This window comes from Gordionus sp. m RMFG-2023, chromosome 1 (assembly GCF_954871325.1).
Source record: "Gordionus sp. m RMFG-2023 chromosome 1, tfGorSpeb1-WG-v2, whole genome shotgun sequence".
Taxonomy (NCBI): domain Eukaryota; kingdom Metazoa; phylum Nematomorpha; class Gordioida; order Chordodea; family Parachordodidae; genus Gordionus; species Gordionus sp. m RMFG-2023.
Genome location: NC_088775.1, coordinates 76,331,916 through 76,354,254, shown reverse-complemented (window position 1 = coordinate 76,354,254; position 22,339 = coordinate 76,331,916). Strand labels below are relative to the sequence as shown.

General features: G+C 29.6%; 1 protein-coding gene across 1 annotated transcript; it reads right to left on the bottom strand.

Moving 5' to 3' along the window:
- Positions 1–12,094: 12,094 nt before the first annotated feature.
- LOC135930464 (GATA zinc finger domain-containing protein 14-like) lies at positions 12,095–12,880 on the bottom strand. The gene has a single exon (XM_065467269.1). The coding sequence runs from the start codon at positions 12,878–12,880 to the stop codon at positions 12,095–12,097; it is 786 nt and encodes a 261-aa protein (XP_065323341.1).
- Positions 12,881–22,339: the final 9,459 nt, after the last annotated feature.

Here is a 22,339-nt window from a genome sequence, read left to right as displayed (position 1 = left end):
ACATTTTTTTAATATGCAAAAAAAATTCCAAGTACATTAAAGTTCAACAATAATAATCTCTTCACAAAAACTAAATATTCAAATATCTCTAAATATTAATTTACAATCATCGATACTCGATTAACAATATTCAAAAACCCACTAATTATATAATAAAATAATTCTTATTCAAATTATAGCGTAAATAAAAAAATGGAATACACATAAATATAACAGTCGTGATTAGCATGAATCCCCTTGGCGACAATATCATGACCCAGGAACCTCACTTTATTTTTAAAGAACATACTTTTGTTGAAGTTAGATATTAGCCCAAACGATGATATTCTATCAAACACTTTTTTTATGTTATTTAGGTGAGCTTCATCGTTTTTTCCGGTTATATGTAAATCATCAATATAAAATATGACATCTTTCATGTCACCGAAGATTTGGTATATGATCTGTTGGAAAATTGCAGATGAGGTCTTTAGCCCAAAAGGAAGTCTAGTAAATCGGTAATATCCTTTGTGCGTAGATATAGTTAAAATATTTCTGCAACCTTTATCAATCGGGACCTGTAAGAAAGCATTTTTATCGATCTTCGTAAATTTCTTTACTTCTGAAAGTTTAGCTATTAGATCGTTATTTCGTGGAAGAGGGTATCTGAAATCTTCTAGAGCTGGGTTTACGATGTCCTTAAAATCAGCGCAAAGCCTAATGCTCTATCATCTTTGTAGACGGCGGTAATAGGACTTGCCCACCGAACATCATCCACCGGCTCAATAATTTCCTCAAGTATCCATTTTTTAAGTTTTTTGCTCACAAGATCAATTTTTGAATAAAATATACGCATAGGTGGTATAATTTTAGGTTGAGTATCTCTTCTTAAATGTAGTTTAACGTTTGCTTTGTTGATTGGTCCGTTAGTCAATTTGGATTCGTACTCTTCAATCAATTTTTTAATTTCATCTTCGTAATTTGGGTCAATATTTGTTATAATTTTATTTAAAATATTTTTGAAGGAGTTAATCCATGTACGTCCCAACAAGGCATTTTTTCTTGACTCAACGACTACCGCTTGTAAATATTTTGAGATACCTACATAAGTCACTTTAACTTGCATAATACCGATGATCTTAATTAAATTTCCGTCATAGGCGGTAAGTTGTAACTCGGATCTTTTAACATCTCTAATACAAAGTTTTTTAGCCAATTCATGAGCAGGGTTGCCAGGTCAAAATTTTTAAATTGCGGGAGAAATTTGGTATTATGCGGGAGAAATAAGAAAACTGCGGTAGAAATATAAAAATTGCTAAAAAAAATTTTTTGCGGGCCTATCCGCCAAATATTTTTTATAATTAGTTTATATAAATACAAAGTCGGTAACTATTTTTCAAAATGATTTATTAAAATATATTAATTTATAAAAAAAACCAACGATCTTTTTTAAATATAAAAGAATGTAAACAAGATACAATTTTATAAAAAAAACGATTTTAATTTTACAATTAAAAATATATTATTTGTGAATGTCCCGCAAAACTACCGCAATTCGAAATCTACCGTGTGTGTGTGTATAACATTATAGGGATAGGCGCTTAATTATCACTTATCACGTTTAAATACATAATAAGGTACTCCAAAAATAAGAAATAATACAGATGCAACTACAGTTGCGGCAATTGTAATCACTTACAGTGTTGTGATGATTTAATGAAACATATTGACGATTAAATTAAAACCCATCCATATAAAATTATAATCTTTGCAAAAATAATTAAAATAACAAAAGGAATAAATAAAAGAAATTTCAATAATGCTTTGTCTATATTTTAATTATTTTTGCAAAGATTATAATTTTATATGGATGGGTTTTAATTTAATCGTCGATATGTTTCATTAAATCATCACAACACTGTATCTTGTAGTACAACCTTCACAGAGATACTTATCATCACAATGTTGGTAGAATCTTTTTTTCATAATATTTAACAACTCTAATATAAATGAAAACTATATTTGTAGAACAAAAATGAGCAAGGCTATCATCAATGTTTTAGGACCTAAATAGGAGGTCAATTCTTGACGATTTAAGATGGGCATACATATGCAATTCTAACAGATGCATCTAATAAGGGAAATATTAAAATATTTCCATCCTCCGCTATTTCAACAAAATTAAGGTCGTTTCAATAAAACTATTAAAATTTTTCCCCTCAAATAGTGAAAAATCCAAAGACATAGCTAACCATATAATGGTAAATATAGCAGATTCGAGATTATTAATAAATTGCATGTCAGTTTTCTGATCTGATAATGCCTCAGTGAATTTTGTAAAAACAGATCGTATTTACAGAATTGAGTCAGCACAATGTTGGTTGCGATATGTTCCTAATACCCGCCATCGTAGAATTTTAAAATTTTATAAACCTTTAAGTATTTCTTAAATAAAGATTATAAAAGCTGTCCTGACATTTTGAAAATTTTTTTCAGTAATGAATAACAGAGGTATATTTAGGAATGATTTCACATGTAGGAAATCTACTACATACTGTTAATGTGCAGTTGCAATCAGAAGAATCTTACCAAAGACTCACCAAATTATGGCAGATGTGTTAATCTTTACAGTTAAAAATTGACAATAAATTTTATGGCGCCATTACTAAAACTTAAAATGTTCAAATATTTTAAAAATACCGATAGACATTGATGTCTTGTTTGAGGATATTGTAATGCTCTCTATTTTTGATTTACAATGTAAAAAATATATTTATTTTATGCCAATTTATAAATTAAAAATTATGGAAAATTAAATATAATGTTAATTATATTTTATTTGAGATTTAAATAATGGAACTAAACGTTTACCGTCGTTATTGAGATATTTATAAAATTCCTGGCATGACATATTATAAATTTTTTTAACCATTAGCTCGGCCTCTAATGTTGTTAAAGCAATCCGTTTTCCAGACAGTCCTCATCAGGCTAAAAAAACGCTCGGATGAGGCATTAGAATGAGCTAAGGAGAAGACATACTCGCAATTTTTTTCCAAGCATAACTTTAAGTATTCTGGCGAATCATAAAAAATAGAGAGAATCACAATCTCCTCAAACAAGACATCAATTTCTTTCGGTATTTTTAATATATTCATTAAATTACAAAAACCATCAATTGACGGTTTCTGTTCCAAGGTCATATTTATACATTTGTAAATAGAGTTATTAAAATCAAATTTTTAAATATTCTAAAATTGTCTTAATAAAAATATCTGCTTCATTTATATTAATTAGAGTATTATTTGAACATTTAATATTTTAAGCAATAGCGCCATAAAATTTATAATAAATTTTTAACTGTAGAGATGAAAAGAGCTGTAGCATGATTATGTGAATCTTTATTAATAAAGAATATTCTGATTGCAACTGAATATTAACTGCATAAATTTCCTACATGTGAAACTAATCCCAAATATGCTTCTGCCATTTCATACTTGAAAAATTTTTTTAAAATTTTAGGACAGCTTTTAAAATGTTTATTTAAGAAGTATATTTTTAAGGGTTTGTAAAATTTTAAAATTATATCGATGGCAGGTATTATTGATAACCACCTGATAGGTACATATCGCAACAACTCACACCATTAAACATTTCCCTTGATTCTTCTCTTCTCTTCTCTTCTCTTCTCTTCTCTTCTCTTCTCTTCTCTCTTTCTTTCTTTCTTTCTTTCTTTCTTTCTTTCTTTCTTTCTTTGGAAGGAAGGAAGGAAGGAAGGAAGGAAGGAAGGAAGGAAGGAAGGAAGGAAGGAAGGAAGGAAGGAAGGAAGGAAGGAAGGAAGGAAGGAAGGAAGGAAGGAAGGAAGGAAGGAAGGAAGGAAGGAAGGAAGGAAGGAAGGAAGGAAGGAAGGAAGGAAGGAAGGAAGGAAGGAAGGAAGGAAGGAAGGTTCTTTCTTTCTTTCTTTCTTCTCTTCTCTTCTCTTCTCTTCTCTTCTCTTCTCTTCTCTTTCACTATTTCAACAATAATAAGAACATTTCAATAAAACTGTTAAAACTTTTTTCCTCGGATAGTGAAAAATCCAACGATGTAGATAAGCACATAATGGTAAATATAGCTGATTCAAAATTATCAATGATTTGCATGTCAGCTTTTTGCACTGATAATGCCTCTGTAAATTTTGGCAAAAACCAAAGTTACCGAATTGAGGCAGCACAATAATGAATTAATACCAATTGGCTGTATATGCCATATACTACATAATTCTTGCAAGAAGTCAATGAATGTACTATCTGTGGATGTCGAAATAATTGTGATGAAATGTTTTAACGAATTTAGTTCATCAACTAAAAGAGTTAATGAATTAAAAGAGTTTGTGAAGTGGTTTGACTTGGAATGATGTGAGTTGTTGCGATATGTACCTATCAGGTGATATATATGCCATCGATAGAATTTTTAAATTTTACAAACCCTTAAAAAAATACTTTTTAAATAAAGATTTTAAAAGCTGTCCTAAAATTTTGAAAAATTTTTTCAAGTATGAAATAACAGAAGCATATTTGGGATTAGTTTCACATGTAGGAAATCTACTTCATGAAGTTAATATTCAGTTGCAATCAGAATATTCTTTATTAATAAAGATTCACAAAATCATGCTACAGCTCTGTTCATCTCTACAGTTAAAAATTGATAATAAATTTTATGACGCTATTGCTAAAAATATTAAATGTTCAAATAATACTCTAAATATTACATTTTTAAATGAAGCAGATATTTTTATTAAGACAATTTTAGAATATTTACGATCAAAATTTGATTTAATAACTCTATTTACAAATGTATAAATATTATGACCTTGGAACAGAAACCGTCAATTGATAGTTTTTGTAATTTAATAAATATAATAAAAATACCGAAAGACATTGATGTCTTGTTTGAGGAGATTGTAATTCTCTCTATTTTTTATGATTCGCCAGAATACTTAAAGTTAGATTGTCTAAAAGCAGAGAAGAAACGGATAGAATTTTTCCGTAATAACAATAAATCCCCATGCTTGGATAAAAATTGCTAGTTCGTCTTCTTTACCTCATTCTAATGCCTCACCCGAGCGCATTTTTAGCCTGATGAGGACTGCCTGTAAAAAGGATTGCTTTAACAACATTAGAGGCCGAGCTAATGGTTAAACAAATTTATAATAATGCCAGAAATTTTATAAATATCTCAATAACGACTGTAAACGTTTAGTTCCATTATTTTATTATATTTTTTTATTTATACATTCGCATAAAATAAATATATTTTTTACATTGTAAATCAAAAATAGAGATAACATATCTGCAGCATAATTTTGTGAATCTTTGTTTCTGATTGCAACTGCACATTAACAGTATATAGTAGATTTCCTACATGTGAAATCATATCTAAATATACCTCTGCCATTCATTACTGAAAAAAATTTTCAAAATGTTAGGACAGCTTTTATAATCTTTATTTAAGAAATATTTATAGGTTTATAAAATTTTAAAATTCTATAGATGGCGGGTATTAGGAACATATCGCAACCAACATTGTGCTGACTCAATTCTGTAAATACACTCTGGTTTTTTTCAAATTCACTGAGGCATTATCAGATCATAAAGTTGACATGTAATTTATTGATAATCCCTAATCTGCTATATTTACCATTATATGGTTAGCTATGACTTTGAAATTTTCACTATTTGAGGGGAAAAAATTTAATAGTTTTCTTGAAACGTCCTTAATTTTGTTGAAATAGCGAAGGATCAAAAGAAACATTTTAATATTTCCCTTATTAGATGCATCTGTTAGAATTGCATATGTATGCCCATCTTTCAAATCGTCAAGAATTAACCTCCTGAATTCAGGTTCTAAAACATTGATGATACACTTGCTCATTTTTGTTCTACAAAAGTTTTAATTTATCTTGGAGCAGTTAAATATTATGGGGAAAGATTCTACCTACATTGTAATGATAAGTATCTCTGTGAATGTTGTACTACAAGATAAGTGATTACAATTGCCGCAACTGTAGTTGCATCTGTATTATTTCTTATTTATGGAGAATATTTTTGTTTTGCAATGAATGTAGATACACTCCCCTGCACTGATTATAATAATGTGATTGAACAATAATAAATAAAATAATTATCATTGAAATGAGTACAATATTACTTTATTATATATTTAAACGTGATACGTGATAATTAAGCGCCTATCCCTATAATGTTATACACACACACAAGGTAGATTTTGAATTGCGGGTGTTTTGCGGGACATTCGCATAAAATATATTTTTTACATTGTAAAAATAAAATCGTTTGTTTTTTTTATAAAATTTTATCTTGTTTACATTCTTTTTTATAAATTAATATATTTTAATAAATCAAGATGTTATTTTATTTTGAAAAATAGTTACCGAATTTGTATTTACATAAACTAATTATAAAAAATAATAGGCGGATAAAGTCAATTCAAAATCCGGGCCTTTTTTAGCAAATTTTCATATTTCTCCCGCAATTTTCATATTTCTCCCGCAATTTAAAAATTTTGACCTGGCAACCCTGTACATATGCCTCAATTGATAATAGTTTTATAAAATCACATAAGGCAATATAATTCTTAGCAACTTACATTGACAAAAGGTCATTAAACTAATATAACTCTCTATTATTATTTTACACAATGTTTATAGAATGGATCAATAAGGAAAAATTTATAGGCCTAATCAAAATAACAATTCTTGAAGAAGAGAATAAAAAAAACCAATCCAAATCATAAAACTATATGGTGGTTAGAGCTTCCTCTATGATGACATAATGGAAGCTAGATAAGTAATCGAGGAAATTATTGTGAGATATATTTCTAAAAGATTATCTTCCATCTTTAGTGATATACAAATGACTACACAGTTGAACATTATTGCTTATCTAAATAAAATATGCTCACAACGCTATAGTAATAATCTTAAATTACATAACACAAATAATAGATGGTGGTTAATTTGCAGTCATAGACATGACATTCACGATGTAAACTAATGTCATAATTTATTATGTTGGATAAATTGATAAAATAAAAACACTAAGAATCTTTGGAAGAAATAATTATGCAAATTAATTAAAGCCTTGAGTTATTTATAAGCAAGGATGACATATTAGAAACATTAGAGGCCGAGCTAATAACAAATATATAATATTTCATGCCAGGAATTTTATAAATATCCCTATATCGACTGTAAACATTTAGTTCTATTATTTAAAAATCTCAAATAAAATATAATTAAGTTATAGCAATGGCGCCATAAAATTTATTGTCAATTATTAACTGTAAAGATGAACATATCTGCAGCATAATTTTGTGAATCTTTGTTAAGATTCTTCTGATTGCAACTACACATTAACAGCATGTAGTAGATTTCCTACATGGAAAATCATTCCTAAATATACCTCTGTTATTCATTACTGAAAAAAATTTTCAAAATGTCAGGACAGCTTTTATAATCTTTATTTAAGAAATACTTAAAGGTTTATAAAATTTTAAAATTCTATAGATGGAGGGTATTAGGAACATATCGCAACCAACATTGTGCTGACTCAATTCTGTAAATACACTCTGGTTTTTTCCAAATTCACTGAGGCATTATCAGATCAGAAAGTTAACATGCAATTTATTGAAAATCACGAATCTGCTGTATTTACCATTATATGGTTAGCTATGTCTTTGGATTTTTCACTATATGAGGGGAAAAAATTTAATAGTTTTCTTGAAACGTCCTTAATTTTGTTAAAATAGCGAAGGATCAAAAGAAACATTTTAATATTTCCCTTATTAGATGCATCTGTTAGAATTGCATATATATGCCCATCTTTCAATCGTCAAGAATTGACCTCCTGAATTCAGGTACTAAAACATTGATGATATCCTTGCTCATTTTTGTTCTACAAGTAAGGTTTTCATTTATCTTGGAGTCGTTAAATATTATGGGGAAAGATTCTACCCACATTGTAATGATAAGTAGCTCTGTGAATGTTGTACTACAAGATAAGTGATTACAATTGCTTCAACTGTAGTTGCATCTGTATTATTTCTTATTTTTGGAGAATATTTTTGTTTTGCAATGGATGTAGATACACTCTCCTCCACTGATTATATGTGAATGAACAAAAATAAAGAAAATAATTATCATTAAAATGAGTACAATATTACTTTATTATGTATTTAAACGTGATACGTGATAATTAAGCGCCTATCCGTATAACGTTATACACACACACAAGGTAGATTTCCAATTGCGGATGTTTTGCGGGAAATTTGCATAAAATATATTTTTTACATTGTAAAATTAAAATCGTTTGTTTTTTTTATGAAATTTTATCTTGTTTAATTCTTTTATATTTAAAAAGGATCATTGGTTATTTTTTATAAATTAATATTTTAATAAATCAAGATGTTATTTTATTTTGAAAAATAGTTACCGAATTTGTATTTATTTAAACTGTAACATTTTGAAGAATTTAGAAGGATTGGGTGATTAGAACCGTTGTCAAATAAAGAAAGGTTGGAACTAAAATGATACTAAATCAGACTAATATCCTCGATTATATATACTTTTCTATAATATTCGTCAAATAAAGAAAGGTTAAAACTAAAATGATACTAAATCTTTATTAAATAATAAGATAAAAACATAATCAAAATGTTGTAAATGTTAGATTTACAACATTGCATAAAGAATTATTTTGGATTTTGTTGTACTTTATATTTAATTTGCATAAAGAATTCTTTTGGATTTATTATTATAACGCGTGATAAAAATATTATATTTGAATAGTTATGAATATTAGTTTTAAGAAGATTGAGAAGAATATAAAAAGGCCAATTTTTACCATACAAAAAGATCTTTTTTAATTATTAACTTTTTGTATTTTATTTTTATCTTTATAATTTGTTAATTTGATAATGTTATAATTTTGAATAAAGCATTAAATTGATTTCGTGATTCCTAATTATTATTAATTTCTTTTATATATATATATATTTGTTTTCTATTTTTATATTTAGGTTTTGATTCACAATGACAAATCGCTTCATTGTGACATAAAATAAATTAATATAAATTAAAATTAAAAATTAAAGATTAAAAAAATTAAGTTCGTAAAATCATAATTTAATCATTGTTTTTCGCATCATAATTTTCCATTATATATCCTTTTTCTTTAATCAACATTTGCATAGTCTCAATTTGTATCGAAATTTAATTCTTTTTTCTTGAGTAGATTTGAATATCTTTCGGCTTCGTAATTTTGTTTAAAAGTAATTTGCCTGTCTGGCGTTTTTCTTAATCTAGTAAATTTGCATGTTACCACAATTACAACACCTTTTCACTTAGATTAGTCCCACCATTCTGCGAATGATCTCCTTTCTTCCGATTTTGACTTTACTGATCTTGTTTCTCCACCAAATCTATTCGTCTTAATCTTTAATGTCTTCTAGTTTCTAACGACGGCGGTCTATTGTCTAATATTCTTCACTTCTAAGGACTGTTTGTATCAGATTACACTCTGAAATTCTTGATTCCTTCTGTTTCTTGTCAGCCCCTTGTAATATCTCTTGATCTTTATAGGCCATTGACGAATCTGTTATCATGATTCCCGATACATTCTTCTAGCTCTTTTAATTATATTTCGTTTTAATCCCAAATTATCCTAGTCTTTGCTTGTTTCTAACGATTTCTAGTAACTAATGACGGTAAACGACTGCCGATAATTTGTCTGCGAGTAACGATGGTTTCCACGACTTCTTGTTTCTAAGATCATCGATTTTTTATCCTATACTAAAGTTTTGATAAGCAACTGGCGATAATTTGTCAACGATTAACGATAGCATCCTGGTCTTGACCACTTGTTCTACCTAGTCGCTTGTCAAGATATCCACGTTTTCTTAAGATCTCTTATACGATAATGATTTCTTGTATCTTTTGATCCAAAATAAAAAATCCGATCTCTAATTGAGCTCGATTGCGGCATAAATTTTCTAATGACGAAAAGCCGTTTCTCTTTATGAAGATTTTGGTTAATCAACAACCTGATATTTTGCTAAATATTATCAACTTAAATAACAATTTATAACGAATTTCTTTTAGCTACATCGATCATTTGTACGTATAACGATCTCTTGTGACGAATTCCTTTTAATTAAACGACTAATTCTATTCTTTTTCGAATTACGACCATTGATATTGACACCATGTTTCATTGACCTCATATTTTGTCTTTGTGTCGATAGTCATTTCATACATCCCCTTCCCCCTTTATTTAGAATCTCTTTTCAGAGTTAATTAGACTGAATTATTGTAATGGCCCGGTCTCCTCCGCTCTCCAACACCAATGTAACATTTTGAAGAATTTAGAAGGATTGGGTGATTAGAACCGTTGTTAAATAAAGAAAGGTTAGAACTAAAATGATACTAAATCAGACAAATATCCTCGATTATATATACTTTTCTATAATATTCGTCAAATAAAGAAAGGTTAGAATTAAAATGATACTAAATCTTTATTGAATAATAAGATAAAAACATAATCATAATAAAATAAATTAATATAAATTAAAATTAAAGATTAAAAAAATTAAGTTCGTAAAATCATAATTTAATCTTTGTCTTTCGCATCATAATTTTTCCATTATATATCCTTTTTTCTTTAATCAACATTTGCATAGTCTCAATTTGTATCGAAATTTAATTCTTTTTTCTTGAGTAGATTTGAATATCTTTCGGCTTCGTAATTTTGTTTAAAAGTAATTTGCCTGTCTGGCGTTTTTCTTAATCTAGAAAATTTGCATGTTACCACAATTACAACATAAACTAATTATAAAAAACAATAGGTGGATAATTAAGTCAATTCAAAATCCCGGCCCAGCCGGGATCTTGCGGGCCTTTTTTAGCAAATTTTTTATTTCTACCGTAATTTTTATATTTCTCCCGCAATTTCCATATTTCTCCCGCAAAATATCAAATTTCTCCCGCAATTTGAAAATTTTGACCTGGCAACGTAGGAACAGTTCGCATCATATTTTTTGGAGGGGGTAGGGGGTAAGCTGCTTTAATGGGGGTAGGATAAATTTTTTGGCGTGTTATCTATTAAATTTTGAGATGAAATAGGACAAAATTTAATGCTGTAAAAATTAATACTATTAGTATTATTATAATACAATTCATCGACCAAATCTATATATTGCAAACAATTCATACACATTGTTTTCCAAATAAACTATCCTTTTAAATGTAATTTAAAAGGTTTAGATATTTCAGCAAGCTCATAATGCTATAATAATTAATTCATTGTAAATAATGGAGGTTTTAATTGAATTTATTATCTAAAAAATATATTCTTTATATTCACAAAATATCGATAGTTGGTAGTAGAGATACATTAATTTAAGTTATCCTTTATAAATTCTTTGAAAAGAGTATCAATAAATAAATAGGTGAAAATAATAATAGGGGGGTAGGCAAAGGTTTTTGAAGGGGGTTTTCATCCAGTAAAAATCTTGTCATGTAGACGCTAGAATTGACCTCTAGGATTCAGATACTAAAACACTTGTGAAACCCTTGCTCATTTTTGTTCTGCCACAAGTAAGGTTTGCACTTATATGGAGTCGTTATATATCATGAGAAAAAGATTCGACCCACATTGTGATGATTAGCTCTGTGAATGTTGAACTACATGATAGATGTATACGATTTCCTCAAATGTAGTTGCATCTTTATTATTTATTATTTTTGGGAATAATTTTGTATTGCAATCGATGTTGATATACTCCCCTGTACTGACTTATATGAATGAAAGATTTATCATTGGTTAAAAATAAAACAGGATAGAAAGAAATTTACAAACTAGACATGTTTTTCGAATAAATATTTAATATTTTAAAAATATAAAAATAATCAATTAACGTCTCTCAAAATTATTATTTATATGTTAAAAACGTTAAAATACTATTTAAAAAAATTGAGGGAGAAATTAAAAAATTGCGGTAGATTTATGCGGGAGATTTCCAATTGCGGTAGTTTTGCGGGAGAGAGATGTCTGCGTGTAAACTAATAAATTACGGAAGTCTCTCGCTGATGGGGGGAGACATGGCAACCCTGTTCATGAAGTATAATGGTGTATTTGGAACCCTTGTCAACTTGCATAGTTGTTATAATATCATTCACTTTTAAAGTAGTCATAAATGCCTTATCTTTATCATTAAGCATGTCCCCAGATAAATTGTTAATGTTAAAATTGTTATCATCTTTGTTTTTTGTAGAATCGACTTTCTCTTTAACAATTTTTTCAATATTCATATTATGGTCGTTGTTGTTATATTGTATTTGCTTTCTCTGATAGTTGTCGCTACCTCTATAATTATTTGAATTGTTACTATAGGATTGATAATTATTGCGATTTTGATCACCATATTGGATATGTTTCCTCTGATTATTATCATGCCATGTATTATTTCTACCGTAATTAGATTGGTTATTATTGTTGTAGCGATAATTGTTGTAGTTATAGTTATTATAATTATAATGATATCTAAAATTATTATTACAGTAATTCCTATCATAGCATCTAAAATTATTATTATCGTAATTCCTATTTCTATTCCTATTATAATTATTATCTCTATTATCATAATTTTGTCTAAAATTATTTCTAAAATTATTATTAGGTCTGAAATAATTATTATTATCATTCCTGCAATTATATCTAGGAAAAGTGTTATCGGAAGAGCTTTGGTTAACTAAATCTTTGTGCTCATTGTTTTTAATATTAAAGTTTCGATCTTTATCATACTTTATCGTCCAGGCGCCAAATTTGACTGTTTTCATAAATATCATTTTAAGCTAATAAAAATTTTACCCTCCCCCCCCCCCTCAATCAAAATTTTATAAATATTTGAATATCAATTTTCCAACATAAAATTGATTTTTTATAAATAAATTTTATTAAAATTTCCTTTCCTTGTGAGTACATTAACATTATTCAAAAATATTAATAAAATGGAAAAATTTTAAGTCAAAGAGATTGAAATCAAATGGTAATTTATTTTATTATTATATATAATTATTATATTAAATTCAAAATTATTAGTAAGTTAGAATTAATAAGTACGCTTTTGCTTTATTATTGGCAGCATTTTTTTTTACCTATGGCCATCCCCCATGAACGCAAAATCTGCCCATCCTGCCTGAAACCAATACATTTAACAAATGATGGAGAATTTTTTGTTCATGGACCAATCTCTAACAGGTGTCAGCATTCAAAACACATGCCTCTTTCTCAGATCACTTACTCGCTTCCCCTCCCTCTCATAGATCCCCCCCTAAACCAAGTAATTGGTGCCTCATTCTCAGATATTTTTCTTAACTCCACAAAACCAATTATCATAACGAGAATACCCAAAGGAGCGAGAATACAAGTAGCTAAATCTCTCAGCAACTGCATATCTTCTCTTTTGCAAAATTTTAACAATGAAGAAGAATGGTTAAAATTTCTAAACTTCGGGTACAATACTTTCAAAATACCTAACATATCACTCCAAAAATCCTTAACTCAACAAATAAAAGATGCCTGTTTAAACATCAACACTCATCTTCATGAGTCCCAAATCACCAGACATCCAAAAAAAAATAAAATAACCCCACTTCAACAAAAAGAAGAAAATCGACAGTCTTAATATGGAACCCTCAAACTCATTTCAACCAATGACACTCTGGCGGAATCCAATTTAGATACCTTAATTAAGCTTCGATCAAAGCATCCCACAACAACATTTATGCCAATATTGCCCCAACCCTACTCCCATTGTGCAGCAGACTTCACACAGGAAGAAGTAAGGAAAGCAATCCTATCTTTTCATCGAGATTCGGCTCATGGTCTAGATGGGATTAGACCAATTTTTTTACAGGACATTACCTCTCCTGTGATCTGTACTCAGGTTTCAATTCTCACTAAAATCACAAACTTAGTCAACAAAATCCTAAATGGAGACGTACCCAGCTTTATTACCCCCTTACTTTTCGGTGCCAAACTCATCGCACTCCAAAAACTAAACAAGGACATTCGGCCCATCGTTATTGGTTCAACTTACCGTAGATTGGTAGCTAAATTAATCGCATCTAAAATCAAACACGATGCCGCACACATTCTAAGCCCCTACCAACTTGGTGTAGGGATACCTGGTGGGTGTGAAGCTGCTGTGCACTTAACAAGAATTCACCTTGAAAATAACCCAAAAAACGAATCCCTAATAAAAATTGACTTCTCTAACGCCTACAACACTCTTTCGCGCAACACGTTCCTACATTCAACTTGCTTCCATTTCCCCGCTTACACCAAATTTCTTTTCTCTTGCTACCAATCACCAACAATCTTACAATTCAACAAAGAAAAGATACTTTCTGTCGAGGGTATCCAACAGGGTGACCCTCTCGGATCCCTTCTCTTTAGTCTTGGAATCAATGACATGATAAAATCAATAAACTCTTCATGTATTCTATCGCTCCACGCTTGGTATATTGATGATGGAATCTTGAGTGGTCCCTCTAGTGAAATCGCCAAAGCAGTCAACATAATTAAAGAAATGGGCACAGCCATTGGACTTTCGCTTAACCAGAGCAAATCTGAATTCTCACATTTAAATTCTAATGCTCCCAACACTCACGATTTCAAATTCACATCAAGCGTTGAATTAACACATCTAGGATCGCCTGTAGGAGGACACGAGGCAATAAGCACCTTTCTTCATTCCACACTCGACATACTCCTTAAACTGGAGGATATCTTTACACTTCTTCCATCACACAAGTCCTTTTTTGTGCTAAAAAATTTCTTTTTTATACCAAGGATTCTTTACGCACTTCGATCAACACCAATTATTAAATATCCTATTCCTCTCCAAACTTACGAAAAAGGAATAAAGGACTTAACCGAAAAAATAGTAAATATCAGATTCAACGAAACCGCTTGGGCCCAAGCAACTCTTCCAACCAAATCTGGTGGTCTCGGCATCAGATCTCCACATGACTTAGCAAAAACTACTTTCATATCGAGTAGTCTCTTGACAAAGCCAATAACCACCGCCCATAATTCTAAAGAAGACCTTTCCTTAATCGTGGCTATGGATATTTGGAAAACCTGGATCAATGCTGATTCTCATCCCCCCACAACCCATAGACAGAAAGACTGGGATGCACCAGTGGTTTCTCGCTGCGTTGAAACTCTCTTATCTAGCATGCAATCTACCGACCGCACCCTATTCTCTTCCCTGCTCAATGGCACGGGACATGAGTTTCTGGAGGCCATCCCATCTATCAATCTTCAGCTTCAACTATCCAACCATGAATTAACCCACGCCATCGGCATTCGTCTAAATTGTTCCATCACTCACCCTCACATCTGCTCAGGGTGCAACTCGCCAGTTGACTCGAAGGGTAGACATAGTTTACATTTGGACGATTCATCAGACACAAGCAATGTAACACAATCATCCAACATGCACTGAAATCCGCCCAAATTCCTTCCACTCTAGAACCACAAGGTCTTTTTAGATCTGACGGTAAACGTCCTGACGGGATCTCTCAAATCCCATGGAGGCCAACTTTTGGTATGGGACTATTCCTGTATTGACCCCTTGGACCCATCCAACCACGCCATCAACATCCTTGACTAGAAGGAACAACTTAAAACCTCTAAATACACAGAAATAATGAACGATCATTGCTTCATCCCAATCATATCAACCACTCTTGGCACCTTCGGCAAACTCGCCTTAGCATTTTTCAAAAACTTAGGATCACAAATCAGCAAACTCTCAGAAGAACCTCGAGAGGGTTTTTTTCTTCGTCAACGATTATCCATAGCGATTCTCAAAGCTAATTATATCAGTTTCAATGGTAGTCTTCTAGCCAAATAGCTATCCTAGACAGCACTTACGTCCCTTTTTCATTTTTGTTTCCCTGCGTCACACCATCTCCGTTCATTCTTTTTTTATAGTATTATCATATATTTTTCAAACATTTTTAAATATATTAAAACATAAAATATTATATTTTCGTTTTTTTTATTACTTTATATTATTTATTATTTGAAAATTGAAAATAAAGGATCATTTGTTTTTTTAATATTAATTATTAATAAATATCTATAATTTTTTAAATATTTTAATTTTACTTCGATTTTGTAGAACAGAAGAAATAGAAATACAGAAGTTAAATAAGGCTGAGCATGAAAAAAAGTAATATGTCATCAGAAGCGATATCATTATTGAATTCAATTGATCAATCAGAGTTTATCATTGCTGCTAGTTGCATCAATAAATTATTTTCCTATAGCTCACTACTTTGTAGAAATTTACAAAATTTAGATTTGGTTCAGGTTATTGATTTGGCGGAAAATATATGAATATTTTCATAATATTTATATAGACGTTGAATCGAAGGCTAAATTTTATGATATAACACTAATTAAACCTCGTCTAGCACCTGGGCAATTATTGAGATGTTAAATAAATATTGGCACTGAAGAATATTATAAAATATCCACTTTCATCCCATTTTTAGATACTTTTTTATCGCAAATAAAAGTACGGTTTTTAGATAAAAAACAATTGCTTAGCAATCTTCAAGTTTTAATACCCAAAGATCCATCTTCGTTTTCTAATGCCACTATTGGTAAAATTAAATATTTAGCAAAATTTTATTCCTATGATATACTGAAATAAATTTAATCAGTGAATTCGAATTGTGGTATAAATATTTACTACGTTTAGCTATTTTACCTGAGCATGCTATTGATGCGCTCAATCGGTGTAAAGAAACCTTGGCTCAAATTCCTAATATTTTGAAGTTGTTTTACATTCTACCATGTTTGCCTATTATAACATGTACGAATGAAAGTACTTTCCAACTTAAGAAGGTTGAAAACATATTTATGAAGTACTACTTCCGAATCTCGGCTAAATGGGTTAGCTCTGTTAAATATCCACAAAGATTTGATTCCAAAGACAAACAAAATTCTTGATGAATTGGCAAAATTCCCACGAAAATTAAAAATCACATTATAATTATAGTATTTAATAAAAAAATTTGTATAATATTGTATTTGATAAGAAGTTTAAAAAAACTTGTTGTTTAAATTATTTTCTAGTCAATATTTTATAGTGTTGTTGAACGCCTCGTTTTTGAGCCGATTTTTAAAAACGGCTAACTCAGTTATTTATCCAGAAAAATATTATGCAAGCCTGAAAATTTTGCTCATAGAAGGAGCAAAGGTCTAGACATATAGTATCGAAATTTCGAGGCTTAGTTAATATTTTTCTGGAGAAAATATTGAGTTAGCCGTTTTTAAAAATCGGCTCAAAACGAGCCGTTTAACAACATTAATATTTTATACACACTACTATTAGTATTTTCAATAAAAAAATTATATTATACTTATATTGTATGTTTAAGCTGAGGCTAGTTTTTAAAGCAAATGTAATAAAAAAAATGACATTAAACTTTATTTCAACTTTACATTTAAAAAACTTTATTAAATATAACATACCTAACTAAAAATAATAAAAAATAGGCTTGTAATATCCATTAGCACGAATTAGTAAATAATAGTTACAAATAGAAATATAATTATTATTAAATTATAAATAATTAAATGGAATAGCTAAAACATAAGACCCGGCCCAAAAATTTCCCCCCCCCCCCCCATAAGAAAATTTTGGATACGCCACTGTAATTAACATAACTTATATTATAAGTATCTGATCTATTATTAATGCAATCTAATCTACTTCCTATCTCCACCATTTCATATAAGGTTAAATTAATATTTTCACTTAATTTATATTTTATTTTGTCGTTTAAGGTAGATGTTCTTAACTTTTCTTTTTTCCTACTTTCATCAAAAAAATAACATTTTTATTTAATTTGGATAGCCTAACATACCATCCTAAATAAATTTCGTTAGGATTTTGGCATGCTAAATTTGTTAATTGAAATATTTTTATCCTGTATTGGTAAAAGGTATCCTAATTTTTTAATCACTATATTAAGGTCTAAAATCTCAGTATTTGAGCAAATTGATTTAATATTGTCAAACACATCATCAGATAAATTAGCAAGTAAAGTATTTACTTTAACGGAGTCCGATGATGTGTTGGTCAAAATGTAGTCAAGTACTCTCTCTATGTAAACCTCAGTCAGTGGTCCAATAAGCTTAGGTAAATTAAAAGGTGTATAATATTTTGTATCCATTTATTATTATCTTTTCTATAAAATATTACATGTTTGCATCCAATTTTTCTTGATGGGGGTAGGGGATAGGCGCCTTTGATGGGGTAGGATAATTTTTTTTTTTTTGGGGGGGGGGGGGTTATCTATTAAATTTTGAGATGAAATATGACAAAATATATTGCTGTAAAAATTAATACTTTTATTATAGACCTACTATAATACAATGATATTGCTGATCATCGACCTAATCTATATATTGCAAACAATCATATACATTATTTTTCAAATAAAACTTTCTGCTATCCTTTAAAATGTAATTTAAAAGTTTTAGAGATTCTTAGCAGGCTATAATAATGCATTCATTGTAAATGAAGGGGTTTTTAATTGAATTCATTATCTAAAAAAGAATCCTTTATATTTACAAAATTTTGATAGTTGATAGTAATGTTGAACGGCTCATTTTGAGCCGATTTTTAAAAACGGTTAACTTAATACTTTAGCCAGAAAAATATTGCATAAGCCTAGAGGTTTCGCTTAGATATCCAAACCTTTGTTCCTTCTATAAACAAAATCTTCAGGCTTGCGTAATATTATTCTGGATAATGAGTTAGCCGTTTTTAAAATAGGCCAAAACGAGCCATTTAACAACACTAGTTGGTAGATAAAATAATTTAAGTTATTCTTTTAAAATTTCTGAAAGAAATATCATTATAATTAAAAAGGTGTAATTAATAATAGGATCTGTGTAGAAGGTGAAAAATATTTTAAAAGGGTAGGCATAGGTATTGGGGGGGGGGGTTTGCATCCAATGAAAATCCTGTCATGTAGACAATGCATCTGACCAACAAAACTATCTAAAAATATATTTATTTATATTTTCCCCAGGATGTCTCCGGTGAATCATTCCAAACACTGCATTTCTTAATTTAATAGTAATAACAAATCTCCCATTCTATTCTATAATATCATCGACAAACACCTCTTCCCGTCGATTATAGAATTTAATAATATTTTATCTTTGCATGTCAACCTTTTTACTTCGAATCTCCAAAGCATGTTTACAATCATAATTCTCTTCCATGTCTAATATCGGAAGCCTTGATAAAACGTCGGCGATTACATTTTTACAACCAGGTCTAAATTCTATTATAAAATCATAAGAAGCCATATTCCAGGGCCAACGTGTCAGTAGATCACGTTTCTCCCTAAATAATCGTTCTAATGGTTTGATCAGTTTGAAGTGAAATTTTTCTACCATAAATAAATAAATGAAATTTTTAATACCAAATAAAAGTCCTCGATTCTTAATCAATCGGAGAGTAATGTTTCTCTTATTCTATTAAAGTACGTGCCTCGAACGAAATAGGTTGTGTTTTTCTGTCTACTAATTGATGTAACAACCCAGCCCCTAATCCTGAACCAGATGCGTCGCATTCCAAAATTATAAGCAACGACGCTTTATAAGGAATTATGGTATCCTGGGAAGACAATAACCTCATCGAAGAAATTTTGTTCATCTTTTCAATCACCGCTAAGGTACTTTCACGCTCGTTAATCTATATAATCGCCCCGCTTTACTATGTAGATTACGAATAAAACGTTCATGATGATTAACGAGATTCAGAAAAAATCAAAATTGTTGTACATTGTTATGCTTATCGAATAGAATTCACCTTTTCTGGATTAGGATGTATATCAAATTTAACAGTTATCACTATTAAAAATAGATTTTTATAAAAATCTAACTTTTTTCAATTTAGCCTTAAGACCAGACATCTGTAATCTGTCTAACATGATTCGCAAATTTTCTATGTGCTCTAATCGTTTTGACTACGTCATCTAAGTAGGCACCAGTCAATTGGCAATCTTTTAGCAACTCATCCATATATCTCTGGAATATTAAGGTACACTTGCCAATCTATTAGGCAATCATCATTAACTGAAATACACTTTATGATTCCTTATCGTTAGCAATTCCTATGATTCCGATTTTATTCCATCTGTAAATAAGCATCTTTCAGATCTTTCGGCATATTAATCACCACCTTAGATTTTCTCTAACAAATCGTCTAAGGTAGGAATAATATGATGGTGATACAATAAACAGAATTAAGCGTAACTTTAAAATCAGCGCAAATTCGAGTATAGCCATTATTCTTGCCATTGGTTGGCTTTGCACTGTATCCTAGTTAGTTATAGTCGAGTCAATCTTTTCTATAATTCCCGCAGCCACTATTTGTCTAATTCCATTTCAATTGATTTGCTTAATGGAAATGATACATTAATCTTGGTACAGCGGTATCTTTTAAATTTTATCACACTGAAAAATCACGTATATGTCCTATTTTATCATCAAAAATTGCTTGATGTTTATTAACCAAATCTAGAATTCTTGAATCTACTGCTATGCAACATTTTTTCTTTGGTCAATAGCGTTGACTGAATTGAGCACTTGTATAATCTTAACTTGACGAGGCATTCCTAAATTGTATGCTATCTATATTATAATTTTCCGATGTCCTCACTACGGCATCGTGACGTCATGTCATCGCTACGTCATGTCATCGATACGTATTTATTTTTGTTTTTTTATTCGTTGATTTTATTTATTTATTTTTACAAACAGATGAATGGAATTTCGAGAATTGATGGTGTACACATACCTAACATGGATTGAGAGATTTGAAAAATCGTCTTTGATTTGATAAAAACAATATTCGCTAACTTCGTAAATATGAATGAAACTTTTTATTTTACTTAATCCTTTCTTTATTTTTTAGATTACCTTATCAATTTTCATCTCATATTATCAATTACACATTAATGAAATCTCTACAAGATACTCAACTTGTATATATATTTTGAAGATACTCACAATTTTTGTCAGTACTTACATTACAATTTTTTATACTCATATTTTTCTTTCATAACCAATAATTAAGAAGATAACCAAGTATATTCAAATATTTAAATATTCTTATCCTAACATATTTATAATCTCCAATCCTTATAAATAACTCTTTCTTATATTTATCACTAAATTTTATTTTCTCATTCTTTTCTTTCTATCTCTATTATCTATTAACCACTATTTCTCAAAACCTTATCAATTCCTTTAATTTAATTTAATTTAATTTTTATAATATAATAATTTATACCTTCTTTTTCCCCCCTTTTTTAATCTTATTTTTTAATTACCTTACAATTAATTAACCTTAATCTTAATAACATTACTTTCATCATGTTATTTTTTAACTTTTAGAATATCATAATAGGCTTGATAAGTCCCCCAAAAATTTTTTTTGATGATAGCCAAACCTTATCAATTCCTTTAATTTAATTTAATTTTTATAATATAATAATTTATACCTTCTTTTATCCCCCCCTTTTTTAATCTTATTTTTTAATTACCTTACAATTAAATAACCTTAATGTTAATAACATTACATTCATCATGTTTAGAATATCGTAATAGGCTTGATAAGTCCCCCAAAAATTTTTTTTGATGATAGCCCTCCAACTACTAGAAATATGCATCTAATATTGACCCATATACCGGTTTTACATTATTTTAATGTTTGTTTAATTTCAACAATAGTTTATTTATATTTTTGCCTGATTTCTTTATTTGTCTAGACTAACCCTAATCCCTCACATTGCTACAAAACATGATGAATCTATTATTAAAGATAAGCAAAGAAAATAATGATGATTAAACAATCGCCTTACCCATTCTAGAGTTACTGGTAGGCAAAATAATAAAGAACTACGTTTGAAATGAACTCATCTGGAGGTTTATTTTTTTTTATATTATGTTTTATATCTATGTTTATTTTATTTTCACCCAGTTCTCCAAATTATACTATCACCACTACCACAATCCCTATGCCTCCGCCCAGCGTCTACATGGCCGGGGGGGGGGGAAGGGTAGGAGACAAATGCCTCCAAAATATATTAGCATTTTTGGGGGTAGGTATCGATTTTAAGGGGTTGATAATAATTTTTTGGGGGTAGGCATTATTTTTTTGGGGGTAGGTATTGATTTTTGGTGGGTAATTTTTGATTTGA

What these genes read in the sequence shown, in the direction of transcription:
- LOC135930464 (XM_065467269.1), bottom strand. Translation starts at nt 12,880, where the DNA reads ATGATATTTATGAAAACAGTCAAATTTGGCGCCTGGACGATAAAGTAT.